Source organism: Sinocyclocheilus grahami, unplaced genomic scaffold, assembly GCF_001515645.1.
Source record: "Sinocyclocheilus grahami isolate Dianchi unplaced genomic scaffold, SAMN03320097.WGS_v1.1 scaffold1102.1, whole genome shotgun sequence".
NCBI classification, from domain to species: domain Eukaryota; kingdom Metazoa; phylum Chordata; class Actinopteri; order Cypriniformes; family Cyprinidae; genus Sinocyclocheilus; species Sinocyclocheilus grahami.
The window spans coordinates 236,882-253,102 of NW_015506281.1; the positions used below are offsets into that span (position 1 = coordinate 236,882).

Consider the following 16,221-nt stretch of genomic DNA (forward strand, 5'->3'; position numbering starts at 1 on the left):
TTATTTGCTTTGTCATTATGGTGTATGGAGTGTAGGTTGATGTGGAAAAAAAGTAATTTAAAGCAGTTTAACATAAAGCAGCAACGTAAAATGTGAAAAAAATGAATACTTTCGCAAGGCGCTGTATTATAGGCTGTTGGTGTCTGGGCTTATTTATTTTTTAAATGACATGAGACTTTGTGACTTCCTGCACTTGCTATTCTTTATACTTCAGTACAGTAAAAGTGCTCACATTTGTTACAATAGTAATTTTATAACAAATGTTATAAAAGTGTTTATAAAAAAATTTATAATAAAATTTAAAAAAAGGTACAAACAGACAGACACACACACACACGCACACACACAGAGAGAGATCTGTGAGTGAAGATAGGTATTTTGGTAATTCACTCACATTTATCAGTCGTAAGATGCATGTAAATTTTTATTGAAAACAAAAATAATAATTTTACAGTAACAGTGAATGTGAAAATAATATTCTACTATTAAGGCTCAAAATAATTTGCTATTCTATCATATTAATTTAACAAAATTGTGATTTCCTTCATTTTTGTCAGAAAATGTGTAAATATTTTTATTAGACTAGACTTATGTTTTAAATAAGTTCACAGATTTTTTATACAATCATTACAAATTAAATTAAACATAACTTCAGAACAAATACGATTATAAAGACACAAGAGAGACACAAAAATCAACTAATATTAAGTACTGATATCAATCTAATATTGCTCTGATTCATTTCTGATGTTTCATTATTGATCCAATGGAGCACTTGTGTTACTCTAACTGATTTCTGATTATAATTTCATAGATTTTTGATTATGGATATTGTATCATGTATCATGTGAAGATCAGAAGCCACACACAGGACACGACGAGCCACAGGCCTGGACCGAGACGAAGAGCTGATGCAGACCCTGAAACATACACACACACACATCATTAGCGCTCGACTGATCACACACGGGTCTGATGAAGAATCTCAGGGGATCAGAGAGAGTGGGTGTGGCTTTACCCTGTACAGTGACAGTCGCTGCAGCTGATTGGCTGGGAGCCGTTGACTGCGTGCCGCTGCCCGTGACGCTGCTGTTAGCGGGGCTGTTGTTAGCGGGGCTGTTGTTAGCGGGGCTGCTGTTAGCGGGGCTGTTGTTAGCGGGGCTGTTGTTTTGGACGGTGGCGGGTGCAGATGTGCTGGGATCGGCTCGGCCTCCATGCAGACCCACGTTCAGCGTGTCTAACTGAGACTGCGGCTGTGAGGAGATCCAGGCCTGAACCACAGAGTCCTTCTCAAACACCTTCAGATCGGCCACAGCCGAACCCATGAGAGCACGCACATCAGACACGCTCAGACCCTGAAACACACGCGGCATACAGTCACACTCACATCCACACTGAGAGGAACGTGTGTGTGTGTGTGTGTGAGCGTGTGTTACCGTCACAACAGGTATGCTGAGGCTCCTGAAGGTGCTGATGTCCATAGTGATGTTTGAAGAGGCCAAAGCCCTCACATCCTCAACTGGCGCGCCACCTACACACACACACACACACACACACACACGCACACACACACACACACACACACACGCTTTATTATGAAAAAGCAACGCACATGTAAAATTATGCAAACCTCGATAGATCCTTTGGTTAGGTTTCATGTAATAGTGCAAAGGATGATATCCATTCTAGTTTTCTGTCTAAAAATGCTTAGAATAATGCCTAAAAAACAGATTCTCCATTTATGATGCATCATGTCTCAAATGCGAACTATAACTCACACTTTCTGCATGTTCTTTATGCTGTTTGAGGTTGAATTAAAACCAAATATTGCCATATTATTCTAAAACGGAAATGTATGGTTCAGATTGCTCAGTTCATAGAGGGCTATGAGTTTTTCCTAAAATGGCTCACCGCTAGAGCCTAGTGGAAAGGTTTGGTACTACACGGAATTTAAGTTTTACTGAAAGCTCATTTTAAAGATATCAACCTTAAATTTGGAACACATCTTTAGTTTTGTAGCTTTGAATTTCTAGCAGCTTTAGGTTTTACACATGTTTTGTAAAATCAATTTAACATGTTTAAAAGTAAAGCCTTAAGTCTGTGCTCCAAAGAATGTAAGATTTATGACAGTTTAAGTTGGAAATGTCATTTTCAGGTCAATGCATAAAAAGTGGGACTGACAGTTAAAAGGTTAAGGGTGGGTTAGAGTTGAGTTAACTTTAGCAAACATCACTTCTGTACAAACCCACTGAGTATATGAGATATCTCTGTGTGTGTGTGTGTGTGTGTGTGTGTGTGTGTGTGTTTTTTACCGAGGTAAGGGCTGATGAGGTGGAAGTAAATGGGGCCGTTGCTGCGTTGAGCTCTGAACGAGGACTTGGCAGTGCTGTACAGAACTGATTTCTGCTCATATGAACACAAGGATAGATCCAGAACTTCGGCATTGCTGCACACGAGGAGAGAGAGACATGAATTACTGAATGAAGTGAGCTGGCAAACGACTGTGTGAGCGAGGGTTTGAGTGTGTGCAGTACCTCAGGTCTCTTGCTGTGATGCTCTGAAGTGTTGAGATGTTCAGTGCGCAGATGTTGGAGCCGATGACGTTCAGCTCGTTAGTGCCTAAAGTGTGACCGGTCACACTCAGATACCTGAGGATCACCTCCTTACTCTACAACACACACACACACACAGGTTATCTAGCTCCGCTCATCACTTCCAACATTTCATGTTCACTGTAATGTCTAACAAATGTTATTTTGTCCTTCATTTTATGACAACACTTCACAATAGTTAACATTAGCTCATGTGTTACCTAACATTAACAATTAGTTAATAAAAATACAAATGTTCATTGTTAGTTCACATTAGCTCAGGTCCATTAAATAATTTACATTTATGCATTTAGCAGAATGTAGAAATTAACATGAACACGAAAAAAAATGTCCCAAAGCATTTAACAATCGTAGTTATATGTTACCTAATATAGTAATCTAATATTAACAAATTAAACCTTATGGTAAAGTATAGCACGCTACAATAAGGTCTCATTTGTTGATAGTAATTTATGCATTAGTTAACATAAGGTTTATGGGTTATACTTTATTTTGAGGTGTCCTTGTTACAGTGTAATTATACATTTAGTATACAAGTACTGAGTAATATTAATTAACTCCATGTACTTACTATATGGTTAGGGTAAGGATTATGGCATGGCTTAGGGTTACTTGCATGTAATTATGAATGATTTATTGTTATTATAATAGTAAGTACATGCAACGTGTAACAAGGATACCTTAAAATAAAGTGTTACTGCAATGTGTTTTGCAGCAATTATTAACCTTTGTTAATGTTAGTTAATAAAAGAGTTAATTGTTCATGTTAGTTCACAGTGCATCAACAACTGTTAACAAATACAACTTTTAACTTTAATAATATCTTAGTAAATGTTGAGATTAATGTGAACTAACATTAATAAATGCTTTAAAAATATTTTCCATTGTTAGTTCATGTTAACCCTGCTGAAAAAAACAAAACAACCTAAGCTGGTTGGCTGGTCTTAGCTGGTTTAAGCTGGAAGTAGCTAGTTTTAGCTGGTCTCCCAGCCTGACCGGCTAAAGATGTGGCCAAACCCCCTCTAAAACCAGCCTGCTGACCAGCTATGACCAGATAACCAGCTTAGCTTTTAGCAGTTTTTCTCGGCAGGGAATTAATGTAGTTAAGGTAGTTTTAGTCACAGAAAAGCACACACCTTGTCTTTGTCCCATTCTCCGTTGTTTGAGTCCATCAGCGCGGCCAGCGTGTCGATGCTGGTGATGCTCCAGGTCCTGATCTCGTCGACCGTGGCTTGCCGTGAGACAGACGCAAGTAACTGCAGCGTGCTGTCGGAGAGTCCAGCCGGATACACCTGGAACACAGCGTCCAAGGCTTAGTGCTTGGACCACTTCTCTTCTCCATCTACATGTCGTCACTAGGTTCTGTCATTCAGACGCATGGCTTTTCTTATCACTGCTATGCTGATGACACTTAACTCTACTTCTCATTCCAACCAGATGATCCGACAGTAGCTGTTCACATTGTAGCCTTCTGACAGACATTTCTAGCTGGATGAAGGACCATCACCTTCAACTCAACCTTGCTAAGACAGAACTGCTCGTGGTCTCTGCCAACGCAGCATTTCATCACAACGTCACTATACAGCTGGGTTCGTCCACCATAAGTCCTTCCAGGACAGCCAGGAACCTTGGAGTTGTGATCGATGATCGGTTAAGCTTCACAGACCATAATGCTACAACAACCCGTTCCTGCAGGCTTGCCTTATACAACATTAGGATGATTAGACCCTTCCTATCAGAGCAAGCTGCACAACTGCTTGTCCAAGCTCTTGTTCTCTCCAGACTGGACTATTGTAATGCTCTCTTGGCGGGCCTTCCCGCATGCACTATCAAGCCTCTGCAACTGATCCAGAATGCAGCAGCCAGAGTGGTCTTCAACGAGCCGAAGAAAGCTCACGTCACACCTCTCTTCATCAGTTTGCACTGACTACCAATAGCTGCTCGCATCAAATTCAAGGTACTGGTGCTTGCCTACAAGACAACCACTGGTGCTGCACCAATATACATAAACTCGCTAGTTCAGACCTACACGCCCTGCAGAAGCTTGTGTTCTGCAAGTGAACGGCGCCTTCTGGTGCCATCCCAAAGAAGCACAAAATCACTCTTACAGACCTTTTCCTGGACTGTCCCCAGCTGGTGAACAACCTGCCTATCTCAATCCGAGCAGCCATTTTCAAAAAAACATCTAAAAGACACATCTTTTTCGCCAGCACCTGACCAACTAATACTAGCACTTACCCATTCTATTCTATTCGTTTTGGTCGAATTTATCTATAAACATTTTTTTTTAAATCCTTGTTATGTGCACTGTGCTAGACTAACTGAGACTTGTCACAGCACTTGTATATTGTTGCTCTCTCGTTGGTCTGTTTGCTTCTACTTTGTAAGTCGCTTTGGATAATAGCATCTGCCAAATGACTAAATGTAAATGTAAATGTAATCAGCTCACTTACCTGCTTCAGCTTGCTCAGAATAATTCTCTGGAAGTCGTTGTCATCCACCTTCTCCGTGATGGCGGCCAGGTTATCTCTGAGGACCCTGGTGCTCATACAGGCATCGAACTGGGCCGCGGTGTAGCCGAAGGGGAACGAGGCGTCTGTGATCGTGGCTTCCGTGATGTTTCCCGCGGTGCAGTCTGACCGACACAAACATCAACACGGTCAAACAATCCTGTGACAGCTATAAAACACTCCTCTTTATGTCACAGAGGTTCACCGTCACATGTCAACTATTATTTGGCCCAGTTTAAGCATCCTAGTTATTCTTCTTCTACTTCTTCCTCTGATTGGCTTTCTGAGGCAATAATCAACAGCAGCTTCATGCCTCTATGTATTCCTATGATTGTCTGAACTCCATATGCCTTTCCAAGGTATTATCCACAGTGATTTATGTAAATAATCTTGGATTTGACTGTAAAATGCCAATTAAATACCAAAGCTGGTGGTGTAGATGGCAGGCAGGCGGTCTGGCTGTATCTTTGAAATGATTTGATGTATTAAAACCAAACTTGAAACCTGTCATCATCTCTGTGCTCTTAAAGTATTCACCAAATTTCAAGTCTTTTGATCACATACTGGTCAAAAGTTATCATCTACATCATTGCTGCTTGCAGCAATTATCCTTTAAATATATAATGTACTATCAATTTAATTACACATAATATATCTTAATGATAAATTATATGACTTGCAATATATTATCATTCTTATAAGTCATCGTGTGTGTGTGATTTACCTGCAGAGCGCCCGATTCTGCTTCGAGCGTCTAACTCAGCGTTGCAGTTTTTAAAGAGCTTCTTTAGTTTCGGCTTCTCCGTGTTTCTCGTCCTCAGGAATGGCATGAACACCTTCATGTACTTTCTCTTCACAGGCTGGAACACACACACACACAACACATAAATAAAGCAGCAGTTGACACACCTGGAACCAATGAAGGAAGGATGAGTCAGAGAATAAGCGTTCTTACGGCGCTGAAGCGGCTCCAGAAGTCGTCAGTGAAGTACAGTGGCAGGGTGTCGAGGCGCTCCAGCGTCTGCTGATCCCAACCAGAAGATTTCCTGAAACCCAACAGAGTTCATTTATACAGCGCTTTACACTAAACAGACAGCCTTACAGTAATAAACACACTGTTTCATAAACACGTTATTTAATTCATTGACAGTAACACTCATAATAAACCCTGTAGAGTTTTCTGATGTTTGTTTCATATCACGTGTGCAGTTCTGTGCAATAATTCTAATGATCACAGTCAACTCAAGTTTGCTGAATGACTGAACTGTAAATGAAGAGCTCTTTGCATGATTTTTCTCACCCATAGACAGTTTCTCCTGAGAGCAGCAGCGATTGCACAGCGCTGATCTGATCGTCGGACAGATCGTGGCACTTCTTCAGGCTCTCAATGATGGCTGGATCAGAGTTTTGGATGTAGACGGGGTCGAGAGTGCAGGTCAGGTTACCCAGAACCTCCACGTGATCCTTGCTTAACCTTTGACCTGAAATACCCTACAACAACATACACACGTTTACAAGAGTCTGGGGTAGAAATGCTGTGTGCGTGAGTGTGTGTGTGAGCTGCTCACCAGACAGTTTTGTGCGTTGTTGAACAGAGTCTTCTGTTTGTCAAGGACACTGGAAAGAACAGAGTAATCTGCCGTGCCCACAGCGCTGAAATACGAGCGGCAGTTCGCCTTCTCCACCTGCTCATAGCTGATCGACAAACATCAACAAATTACCACAAACGAATAGATGGACAAACCAAACCACAGACGACAAGAAAATCAAACAAACACTCTGAAAGAGAGAAGTTAGGTATCAAGAATAAAGCAAAAATAGTCAAACATTCATAAATGAAATAAAAGGACACTCATAAAGAAGAGGATGTTTAGGAATTTGTCATTTTTAATTGTAATTTGTGTACTTCAGTAATGACCATGTCTAATTCTTGTCACTCTTTGTGGAGTCTGTTGTCCAAGAGCACAACATGCACAAGTAGGGCTGCACGATTATGACAAAAATCATAATTGTTGATTATTCCCTTGAAATTGTAATTGCAATTATTAATTACGATTATCACAATTTACATTGAATGATGTTTATACCATTGTTTGATGCAACTACATGCCGTATTTTTATATGAAAATAAACAAGCTGAAAACACTCTAACTGAAAAACTTTTAGTGCTTTTCCATAGTAATAAGCCTCAAATGTCAACTACACATCGGATTGGTTTCTTCTTTAAATTATAAAAAAGTAAAAATATGAATGGTATTATAATGCTATACTAAAACTAAAACTAAAACCATGGAAAAACCCTTAAGATAACATGTAGAAAGAAATAAACGCATCATAAGAACGCAGAATAACATAAGTGGACTTTGAATGATTAATTGCAGCTTTGAATGATTACGTAATTGTGGCATCCATAATTGTAATCGGTAATAATTGGTGAAGTAGTGAAACACCTCTTCTGCGCAGCTGAGATTTGGTACGATACCAATACTCGTTTGTTTTCTGTCTTGGATTATTCAACTTTACTTTCAGTTGCAAGGTACTCACTTGTAGTAAAGCAGGATGTCTGAAGGTAAATCGGTGAAGCTTGGCGAAGTCTCGTCTTTCATGTAGTTGTACATGCACATCAGCTAGAATACAACAATTAAAGAGTTTAATGGTAAACCTCACAGACGCAGACGTAAGTCCTGAGCGGACGTGAGTAAGGTGTGTACCTGACTCTCCTTCAGCTGGACCTTCTGCCGTCCCGACCGACGTCTGCAGGCTTTGACCAGCTGCTTGACCTTGGGCTCGGCGAGCGTCCGGACAGACGTGCAGGTGAAGCCCTGCAGCAGCTCCTCAGACAGCCTGCAGAGGGAGACAAACACACTCATAAAACACCTGCTGCGTCTGTACTGTCTGTGAAAGAGCATAAGTGTGAAGAATCACTCACTCCTCAGTGTCCTCAGTGAGACTCGCCACGGCGCCGAACAGCATCACGGCCTGCGACACGACAGAAAATCTCTCACAAATTTCTCACATATTTTTTTTTTTTTTTCAGTCTCTGACAAGTTCAAATAAGGGTTTTCAGAGACACTTAACAGTAAGCTCCAATTAGTAAACGTAGTTAATGCATTAACTAACCATGAGTGATACATTTTGTACACTATTTATTCACCTTTGTTAACGTTAGTTAACAACAATAAAAATGTTAATTGGAAGTTCATGTTCAGGTCGATTAAGTAATACAGTAACTCTTCATAATCAGGAACACTATTATCTAGTTGCTTAGTAGCATGCAAAATACTAGCATATCAGCTGTTTATTAGTCCTTATAAAGCACATATTCCTGCCTTTTTCTGCATGACCATATTCTGGATCCCTTAAACCTACAACATACAACTACACTTTAAACTATCAATAGCCAGCAAATTAGGAGTTTGTTGTGGGAAAACTCTAGTTGATAGTGAATATGTGTTCCCCTAACTTGCTTCCAATAATATTAACAGCTACAGCTTTTGATTTTAATATGTGACCCTGGAGCACAGAAGCAGTCATAAGCAGCACAGGCATATTTGTAGCAATAGCCAACAATACACTGTATGGGTCAAAATTATGGATTTTTCTTTAATACCAAAAATCATTAGGATATTAAGTAAATATCATATTCCATGAAGATATTTTGTATATTTTGCAAATTTCCTTGTGTAAAAATATCAAAACTTAATTTCTGTTAGAACCACTATCATCAAAGATAATTGACAATTAGCATACAGTTTGGATTGGTGGTATGATTCTGTTCTGGTCAAGAACTCCCTGCGCATCCATGCAGCCTAGCATGGATGAGAGCAGGGAGAGCAGCAATAACCCCCCAAAACAAAACCATATGCTGATATCCCCCAACACAAACTGATATCAAAATATCAAAGCCTTAAGCAACAAGCATGTTGCCCTTAACCAATGACCAAAAACAAATATGTTGCCAAAAATCGTGTTGCCTTTAACAGATGACCTAATGAATATTTCCAATACCTTAAAAGCTTAAACAACATGTTCTCAATAACAATAGGTAGACTTAAGAAAAACATGTTTCCAATTCAACCACTGCTTAAAAAACAAGCATGTTCCAATAACGACCAGATTGCTCTGGAACAAGCATGTTCCCAACAATATAGCTATAACTTAAGAACAAGCATGCTCCCAATAATGACCAGGTAGCTTAAGAACAAGCATATTCCTAATACGACTAGATAGCTTAAGAACAAGCATGTTCCCAATACGACTACAGCTTTTAGAACAAGCATGTTCCAGTAACAACCAGATTGCTCTGGGACAAGTGTGTTCCCGACAATACAGCTATAACTTAAGAACAAGCATGTTCCCAATAATGACCAGGTAGCTTAAGAACAAGCATATGCCTAATACGACTAGATAGCTTAAGAACAAGCATGTTCCCAATACGACTACAGCTTTTAGAACAAGCATGTTCCAATAACAGCCAGATAGCTCAGGGACAACCATGTTCCAGACAATACAACTATAACTTAAGAACAAGCATGTTCCCAATAACAAACAAACTTAAGAACAAGCATGTTTCCAATACAACTAGACAGAACAAGCGTGTCTGATACAGGAACAGAATCAACACTGAACAGACGGCTGCATCCAAAACTGAAAAATGCTGCCTTTGGAGGACACATTTCAAGGTAGGAAGGCATCAAGACACGTCGAATCCAAAGTTAGCTTCAATTCCTGCCTCCTGAGATACCATCATCTGGTTGATATTTAAAGGCAGAATAGATGTATCCTTCATTGCCTTGATACCCACAATCCTTTGTGTCCTATCCCGTGATGGTTGAGCAAAATAAAGATGGCGTCTGAAGTTATTTCTAGCGAGAAATCAGTATTATTAAGTAATTAAGTATTCGCTTAGCTATTACCAAAGCTCATTCTAGTTTGTTGTAGATCATTGAACATTAAGCTGCCTCTGACGCATGTACGATACCAGTTTAAGTTACCTTCATGAACAACCTAGGCTGCTGTCTCGCTGCCTATCAGCCAATGACTTCGCTGGCAGCGAGACAGCAGCCTAGGTTTTCGGATGCAGATGACTTCAACTGAACAACGACCATTTACCATTTTCTCTTGGAGCTGCGCCGCAGCAGAAATGATTCAGTTTGCACCATGGTCGTTATTTCCTGCTGCTTAAATCTGTGCTGTAGTGCTATAAAAATAAAGTCGACTTGACTAGGTTAAAGGGAACAGAACACACAGTTTCGGCCAATCTCATGTTAATCTTGTAGTATTGCATCATTCACATCTCTGAAGAGTCTTCAGGTTTACGATTCTCTCCGAAAACAGCCGAGCTCCTGGAGGCGAGCCGTGGGCGGAGCTGAAGAGTCACGAGCGCTTACGGGCTGATTGGCAACAAACACAGACATTTGATGCAGTTTTACAGCAGTTCCTAGTCATGACCGGGATCTTTTATCGATGGGACTGCTCCGTCTTTCAGCATCAAACGATGTGCAAATCCAGTCGTTTGATGATCCAGTGTCAGATTGTACCTTGTTATAAAACATACGTCACCGAAGTGACGGGAACAACAAACACGCTCGTGAAACTCCGTTGCTGCCCCGGAAAAACAAACCGCATCCACTGTACATATAACACTGAATAAGGTTATCTTTTCCTCACATCCAAAAACACACATCTTTAGAGACATTCTTCTCGAGCAAGTAAATGCAGCGCTGCCGATGACTTCCGTAACCATGAACAAACGCATTGGGCGGTGCGCTCTTGCTCTCGCTCAGGTCGCTGAATACACGCGTGCACACAAGAATCCAACCCTTAACAGTGTAAACAACTCAGCATGCATGAAATGGCATTAGACCCCCCTTTAAACGCAGCACATTGCAGAGACGAGTCAGTGCCAACAGATAGTACCGCATATAAGCATTTAACTGAAAACATCTAATTGAGCCTAATAAGGCAATAGGTAGCACAGATAGCCTTAGCAACACGCATGTTGCCAATAACCTGAGCGCACTGAAAGGAACTGAGCTTGTGAAGACGTTCGAGAGAGTGAAACATAGCAGCTGTGGTGTAGATGCTTGATCTCTTGATATCCTTCTTGGGGATGAAGTTCCCATCTGAACTTGTTCTTGAGTCAGTCACATAATGTTGTGGAGTCCATGTCAATAATGTAGCAATGTGTGAAATAATGCTAACTCAGTTACTTCCGAATCAGGCAGCTTATGATCAGTGCGGTGAATTCACGTGTTCAAGTTAACAAACTTGAATGAATTGGAGGTAAGTCCATTGGGGAAATGAATTCCACTTGTTAAATTCCCGATTCCTGGTGATGATGGTGTCTTGCTTGCCGAATTCGCCATTTAATTAGCTATTGAGCAATGTGAAAACTGCTGATAATACTGAGGGACTTTATATATGAATGCTTAGATAGGTGTAGTATTCCTATAGATAGATGGGGATCAGCTGAGAGTCAGCTGATGCGAGCTTGACTAATGTGACCTGCCAGAACTAACATTTCATTTGGACACATTTAAAGATGATTTTCTCAATATTTAGATTTTTTTGCACCCTCAGATTCCAAATTTTCAAATTTTGTATCTCGGCCAAATATTGTCCTATCCTAACAGTTTTTTACAAAACTGACCATTATGACTGGTTTTGTGGTCCAGGATCACATATATTAGTAAATGTTGAAATTGACATTAAGTTTAATACAAGCTTTAGAGGTATTTTTCATTGTTAGTTCATGTTAACTAATGTAGATAACTAATGTTAACAAATACAACATTATTGCAATGTTACCGGGTTTTCTGTTTTTACATGATTTTTCATAGTGGTGATTTGTGGTGAACTGCATAGAAACCAGGGGGGTCAACTTGACCCGAACACCATCGTAGGAACAGAAGTTTTTACTCTTCCATCATCATTAAAACAGTGTAAAAAGCACAGGTCATATGAAATAAACACAGAAGAAATGTCGGCACCTGCTCCTGTGTCCATTGCTTCTGATTGATCAGAGTGACATTCACAGACTCCTGAGAGATCAACAAGACGCGCGGGATCGAGCCAGCCAATGCGTCCGGAACATTCTCGATGACTTTAGTTTCATCTATAGACACGATCTGAGGAGGAAAGGATGATAGAATCTGAGAGAAGGTTCAGATGTAGAGGTGACCGTTACTTGGTTAAACACATGCCTTCATGACATAAACCAGCTGCAGGATTTCTGGCGCTGAGAGGATGTTGCTGATGAATGTGGGATTTTGGGATATGGCCAGGAGCTCTGAAGATTCAATGCTGGAGATGGTTTCCGCCGGAACGCCCTTGACGAGCGTCCCGAGAGACAGCAGCGAGGAGCTGGTGTTCAACTGAAAAACATCCAGAAGTTCGCTGGTTTAATTTCTCAGAAATGTTGTCTTATTTATTTTTTTATATTCTATGTCAGTTAACAGTTTTGTGATATTCAGCTCCAACTCAAAAATGCAGCTGGAAGCGTTATTTAGACTCACTGGAAAATCAGACTCGATGAGAGTCTGTATGACTGCGTTGGCTTGGCCCTGATTCCAGCCGTCGACGGCGCTGAGGGTCGAGAGTGCGCCCTTGATGACATCAGCGGAGGCGGAGCTTATCTGGGCCTCCGTCAGGCCCACGCTCTGACTGCCGAGCAGCTGGATGGTGGAGGAGGAGAGCGAAGGGAGATTGGTCGCGAGAGCAGACGTGATCTGAAACGAAGATGAAGCAGGTCAAATGAGGCCAACTGATCAATGAATTGATTGATTGATTGATTGATTGATTGATGGACTGACTGACCGGCTGACTGACCGGATTGATTAATTACCTCAGGGCTCTCGGTTCCATTACAGAACATGTTGATCCGCTGGATTAGTACCAAACTGTTGTCTGCTCCTAGAGGCTCTAACGCAAATGAAGGAATTCCACACAGGAATTGGCCTGGCAGCCTGTAACATAAACACACGTGAAGCTGTAGGCTAGATTCAGATTTTACAGTTGCTCTGCTTTAGGTGTGATTTGACCAGACCAGCTGCACACCTGATGGGGTTGAAGGACGGGTTCTGATTGTACAGCTGTGTTACGTAGTAGTTGGCTACGCTGGACTGGATCGTCACAGTACCATTGAGCAGCTGAAGGTTCTCCGGGTTTTCCAAGAACACACCAATCTACAGAACAACACAAGAGCGCCGTTACTGGAAACACTTCTCAGAGATGCTCAAGTCAAGTCATATTTATTTCTATCGTGCTTTATATAATACATGTTGTGTTGAAGCAGATTCAAAGAAATAACCAGGAAAACAACAGAATCAGTGACGCAAAATCATCAAATTTGAGGCAAATTCAATTTCAGCGGTAAAGGAGGAGACAATAGCGCAATTATACAGTTCTCATCAGAGAGTGTCGTGCCGTCACGTTAAGTTTCATGTAAACCCAACTAACCAAGCCAAAGGTGAAAGTGGCAAGGAACCTAAACTCCATTAGGGGACAGACATAGTGCATTTGTTACCTCGTCAGACGACACGAAAGAGTTAAGGTCAGACAGATTGACGTATCTGATGAAGACGCCAATGTAGCTCACAAGCCAGTTTGTGGAGTTCAGCTGAGGATCGGAGGCATTATAGCAACGCGGTGAGCCACCTGTACACACACACACACACACGATGTAAACATACACACATACTACAGCTGAACAAGTCTGGATAGATTGAGAATCTCTTTTTTAAATAGAGATCACAATTCTCCCACTATTCTGTTTTCTTTTTTGTTTTCATTATATTCATTTGAACAAATTAACGTAAAAAATAAAATGTTTGAATGAATGATTCAATGATTCATTTGTAAATACTTACCTTGGTTCATTACTAGAAGAATCTGTGTTTTTGAACAAACCTCTTGAATGAATGATTCAATGACAAACACATTTTTAACAGTCACTTGTCGCCACCCACTGGTGTAATGTTATCAATACAATCTTTATAAAAAGTGCCAAATTACTCTTCAGAAGGTGATTTATCATATATAGACATCAGTATTTCTATTCAAACTATAAACTTTTATCCCAGTACTTCTGTGATAATTTGAATGTGTCTAACACAGAAATAATAATACTGCGTGGCTGAAAAGACTGTTTGTGAAGCGGTTTCACATCTATACATGAGAACTGCTCTCTCTGGGTCAGGAGATATAAATATTCCGGTTTACTGTACTTGTCAAATGAAATATAAATACAAAGTACATATTCTTACCATTTGTGAGATACACCTTCATGGAGCTGTAAACATCCTCTGGGGTGAAGTCAGTTCTGGAGAAGTTGTAGTTGTTTCCGAGAACTGAAACACTGCACACACAGACAACTGCTTAGTATAATGCGAGGTGTTTGTGTGGAGGTATTTAGTGATGTGTGAGCGCTCACAGTTTCCTGTAGGGCAGACAGGCGGCGCTGCTGAGCTGTGCAGGGCTGATGAGCTGTGAGCTGAGCAGAGGCAGGTATTGCACGAGTCGATGGTCAAACCACTGATCCACCTCAGACTGGATCTCCAGCTTCAGAACTCCAGGCCAGACGCAGGACAACACCTGCCGGGCCAAACCCATGGATTCCAGCGGCTCCTGCGGGACAGAGAGAGATGGAAAGCTTAACACAGAGACTCTGAACTGCAGAGACGTGATCTTCAGCGTCGAGGAAAAATACTAAACCTCCTTCAAAACAATATAAATACACCATTTTTGTGCTCAAAACAAGTACTACACTGAGGGTACTCATCAGGCAGCTCAATAAGCAGCTACCTTTACACAGCACACAAGTTTCCATTCCAGGTTTTCCTATGTAAACGCACTAGACGGATGTGTTTAACTATTGCGCTCCAGTCTTTTGCACCATCTCGCACATGATACGATGTTCTAAAATCACAGCGCTCATGATAAAGGTTTTAAACTTTTAAAAAATCTATCTCGAGACTGTGTTTCTTCCCCAATCGGTGACATCGCACTGTGAAGCAGACATAGGATCTGACTAAAGGCTGGAATACACCATACGGCTTCTTCCCAGACTTTTGCGTAGCTGCAGAAAGTCAGAGCCAGTCTGCAGGTTCAAGTTAACAGATTTCACAGAGAAAGTGTTGTGTATGATGGATTCTAGCTTCAGACTCTGATCCCGTTCAGTCAGAGGACGTCAAATACATTTGATATTTTCAGACAATTTAAAACACATTTTTTCATGCAACCCGTTTGTTTTGTCATTTAGTGTGTGATGACCAGTTTTTCTCTGAAAGTGAATGATGTCTAGTGTTTTCATATGTTCAGATTTTAAGTCACGTAGTGTTTTCCAGCCTTGGGAGGTGAGACAGGCCAGACTCAAACCTGTACAAAACAATAGCAAATCTTTTTTCCATATTTTAAGCACTGAATAATATGAATACGATTCTTAAAATCTCTCAAGTCTATCTGGCATCTTGAATTTTTTTCCACTGAGCTTGTTGCAATGAACTATATCCACATCCAAAGGAAATGTGCATTGCTGCCTTTGATTTTGGCCAAAACGAGGAATCTTGCATGGCAACATAACTGTGCCGTCTTCACATCAGGAGTCTGCCTACGATGTAAGCACACTAGGTAGACAGCTAGCGTGTGCTGGAACACAGCTCAAGGGCATCTGAAAGACCTACCGTCTCCAGATAGCGTGCAGTCTGGTTGTACTGGCTGAGCAGATGGCAGAGTCCCGACCCGTCTCCGAGCGTCTGAGGCCTGTTCAGGAACTCACTCAGCTCGGCTGTAGAGATGGAGCCCAGCAGCTGCGGGAGGAAACGCACGGATCAGAAGAGCTGCGATGGAAAGAGATCGAGCAATAGAGGAACGCTGATGTACCTCAGGCCTCCTGTCCACAGAGATCAGAGACTGGAAGGTGTTGAGGTCTGGAAATCCAAACTGGAGGAAGAAAGACTTGAGGAAGAGGTAGAAACTGCCACTGACATAACAGCGAAGAGGAGCATCTGCAGGAAAAAAATAGACAAACAAACAAACCAACCATTTTATATAAAAACAATATTTGAAAAACTCTGGTTATGCCTAAGTTGTACTGTTCT

At 41.1% G+C, this 16,221-nt stretch overlaps 1 protein-coding gene across 1 annotated transcript in view; it reads right to left on the reverse strand.

The window, feature by feature from the left end:
- Positions 1–418: 418 nt before the first annotated feature.
- LOC107566822 (uncharacterized) overlaps positions 419–16,221 on the reverse strand; it is a 21,498-nt gene continuing 5,695 nt past the window's right edge. Inside the window, exons 11-34 of the mRNA XM_016252369.1 lie at positions 16,004–16,128; positions 15,805–15,930; positions 14,556–14,749; positions 14,389–14,480; positions 13,650–13,780; positions 13,181–13,308; positions 12,969–13,089; positions 12,640–12,852; positions 12,328–12,498; positions 12,115–12,252; positions 8,052–8,101; positions 7,834–7,966; positions 7,667–7,749; positions 6,691–6,817; positions 6,423–6,613; positions 6,078–6,168; positions 5,847–5,982; positions 5,066–5,247; positions 3,749–3,904; positions 2,535–2,668; positions 2,313–2,446; positions 1,437–1,531; positions 1,019–1,355; positions 419–920 (exon numbers count right to left, since the gene is read on the reverse strand). Of these exons, the coding sequence (XP_016107855.1) occupies positions 844–920; positions 1,019–1,355; positions 1,437–1,531; positions 2,313–2,446; positions 2,535–2,668; positions 3,749–3,904; positions 5,066–5,247; positions 5,847–5,982; positions 6,078–6,168; positions 6,423–6,613; positions 6,691–6,817; positions 7,667–7,749; positions 7,834–7,966; positions 8,052–8,101; positions 12,115–12,252; positions 12,328–12,498; positions 12,640–12,852; positions 12,969–13,089; positions 13,181–13,308; positions 13,650–13,780; positions 14,389–14,480; positions 14,556–14,749; positions 15,805–15,930; positions 16,004–16,128 (3,365 nt within the window). The 3' untranslated portion in view covers positions 419–843. The remainder of the gene's footprint in view (positions 921–1,018; positions 1,356–1,436; positions 1,532–2,312; positions 2,447–2,534; positions 2,669–3,748; positions 3,905–5,065; positions 5,248–5,846; positions 5,983–6,077; positions 6,169–6,422; positions 6,614–6,690; positions 6,818–7,666; positions 7,750–7,833; positions 7,967–8,051; positions 8,102–12,114; positions 12,253–12,327; positions 12,499–12,639; positions 12,853–12,968; positions 13,090–13,180; positions 13,309–13,649; positions 13,781–14,388; positions 14,481–14,555; positions 14,750–15,804; positions 15,931–16,003; positions 16,129–16,221) is intronic.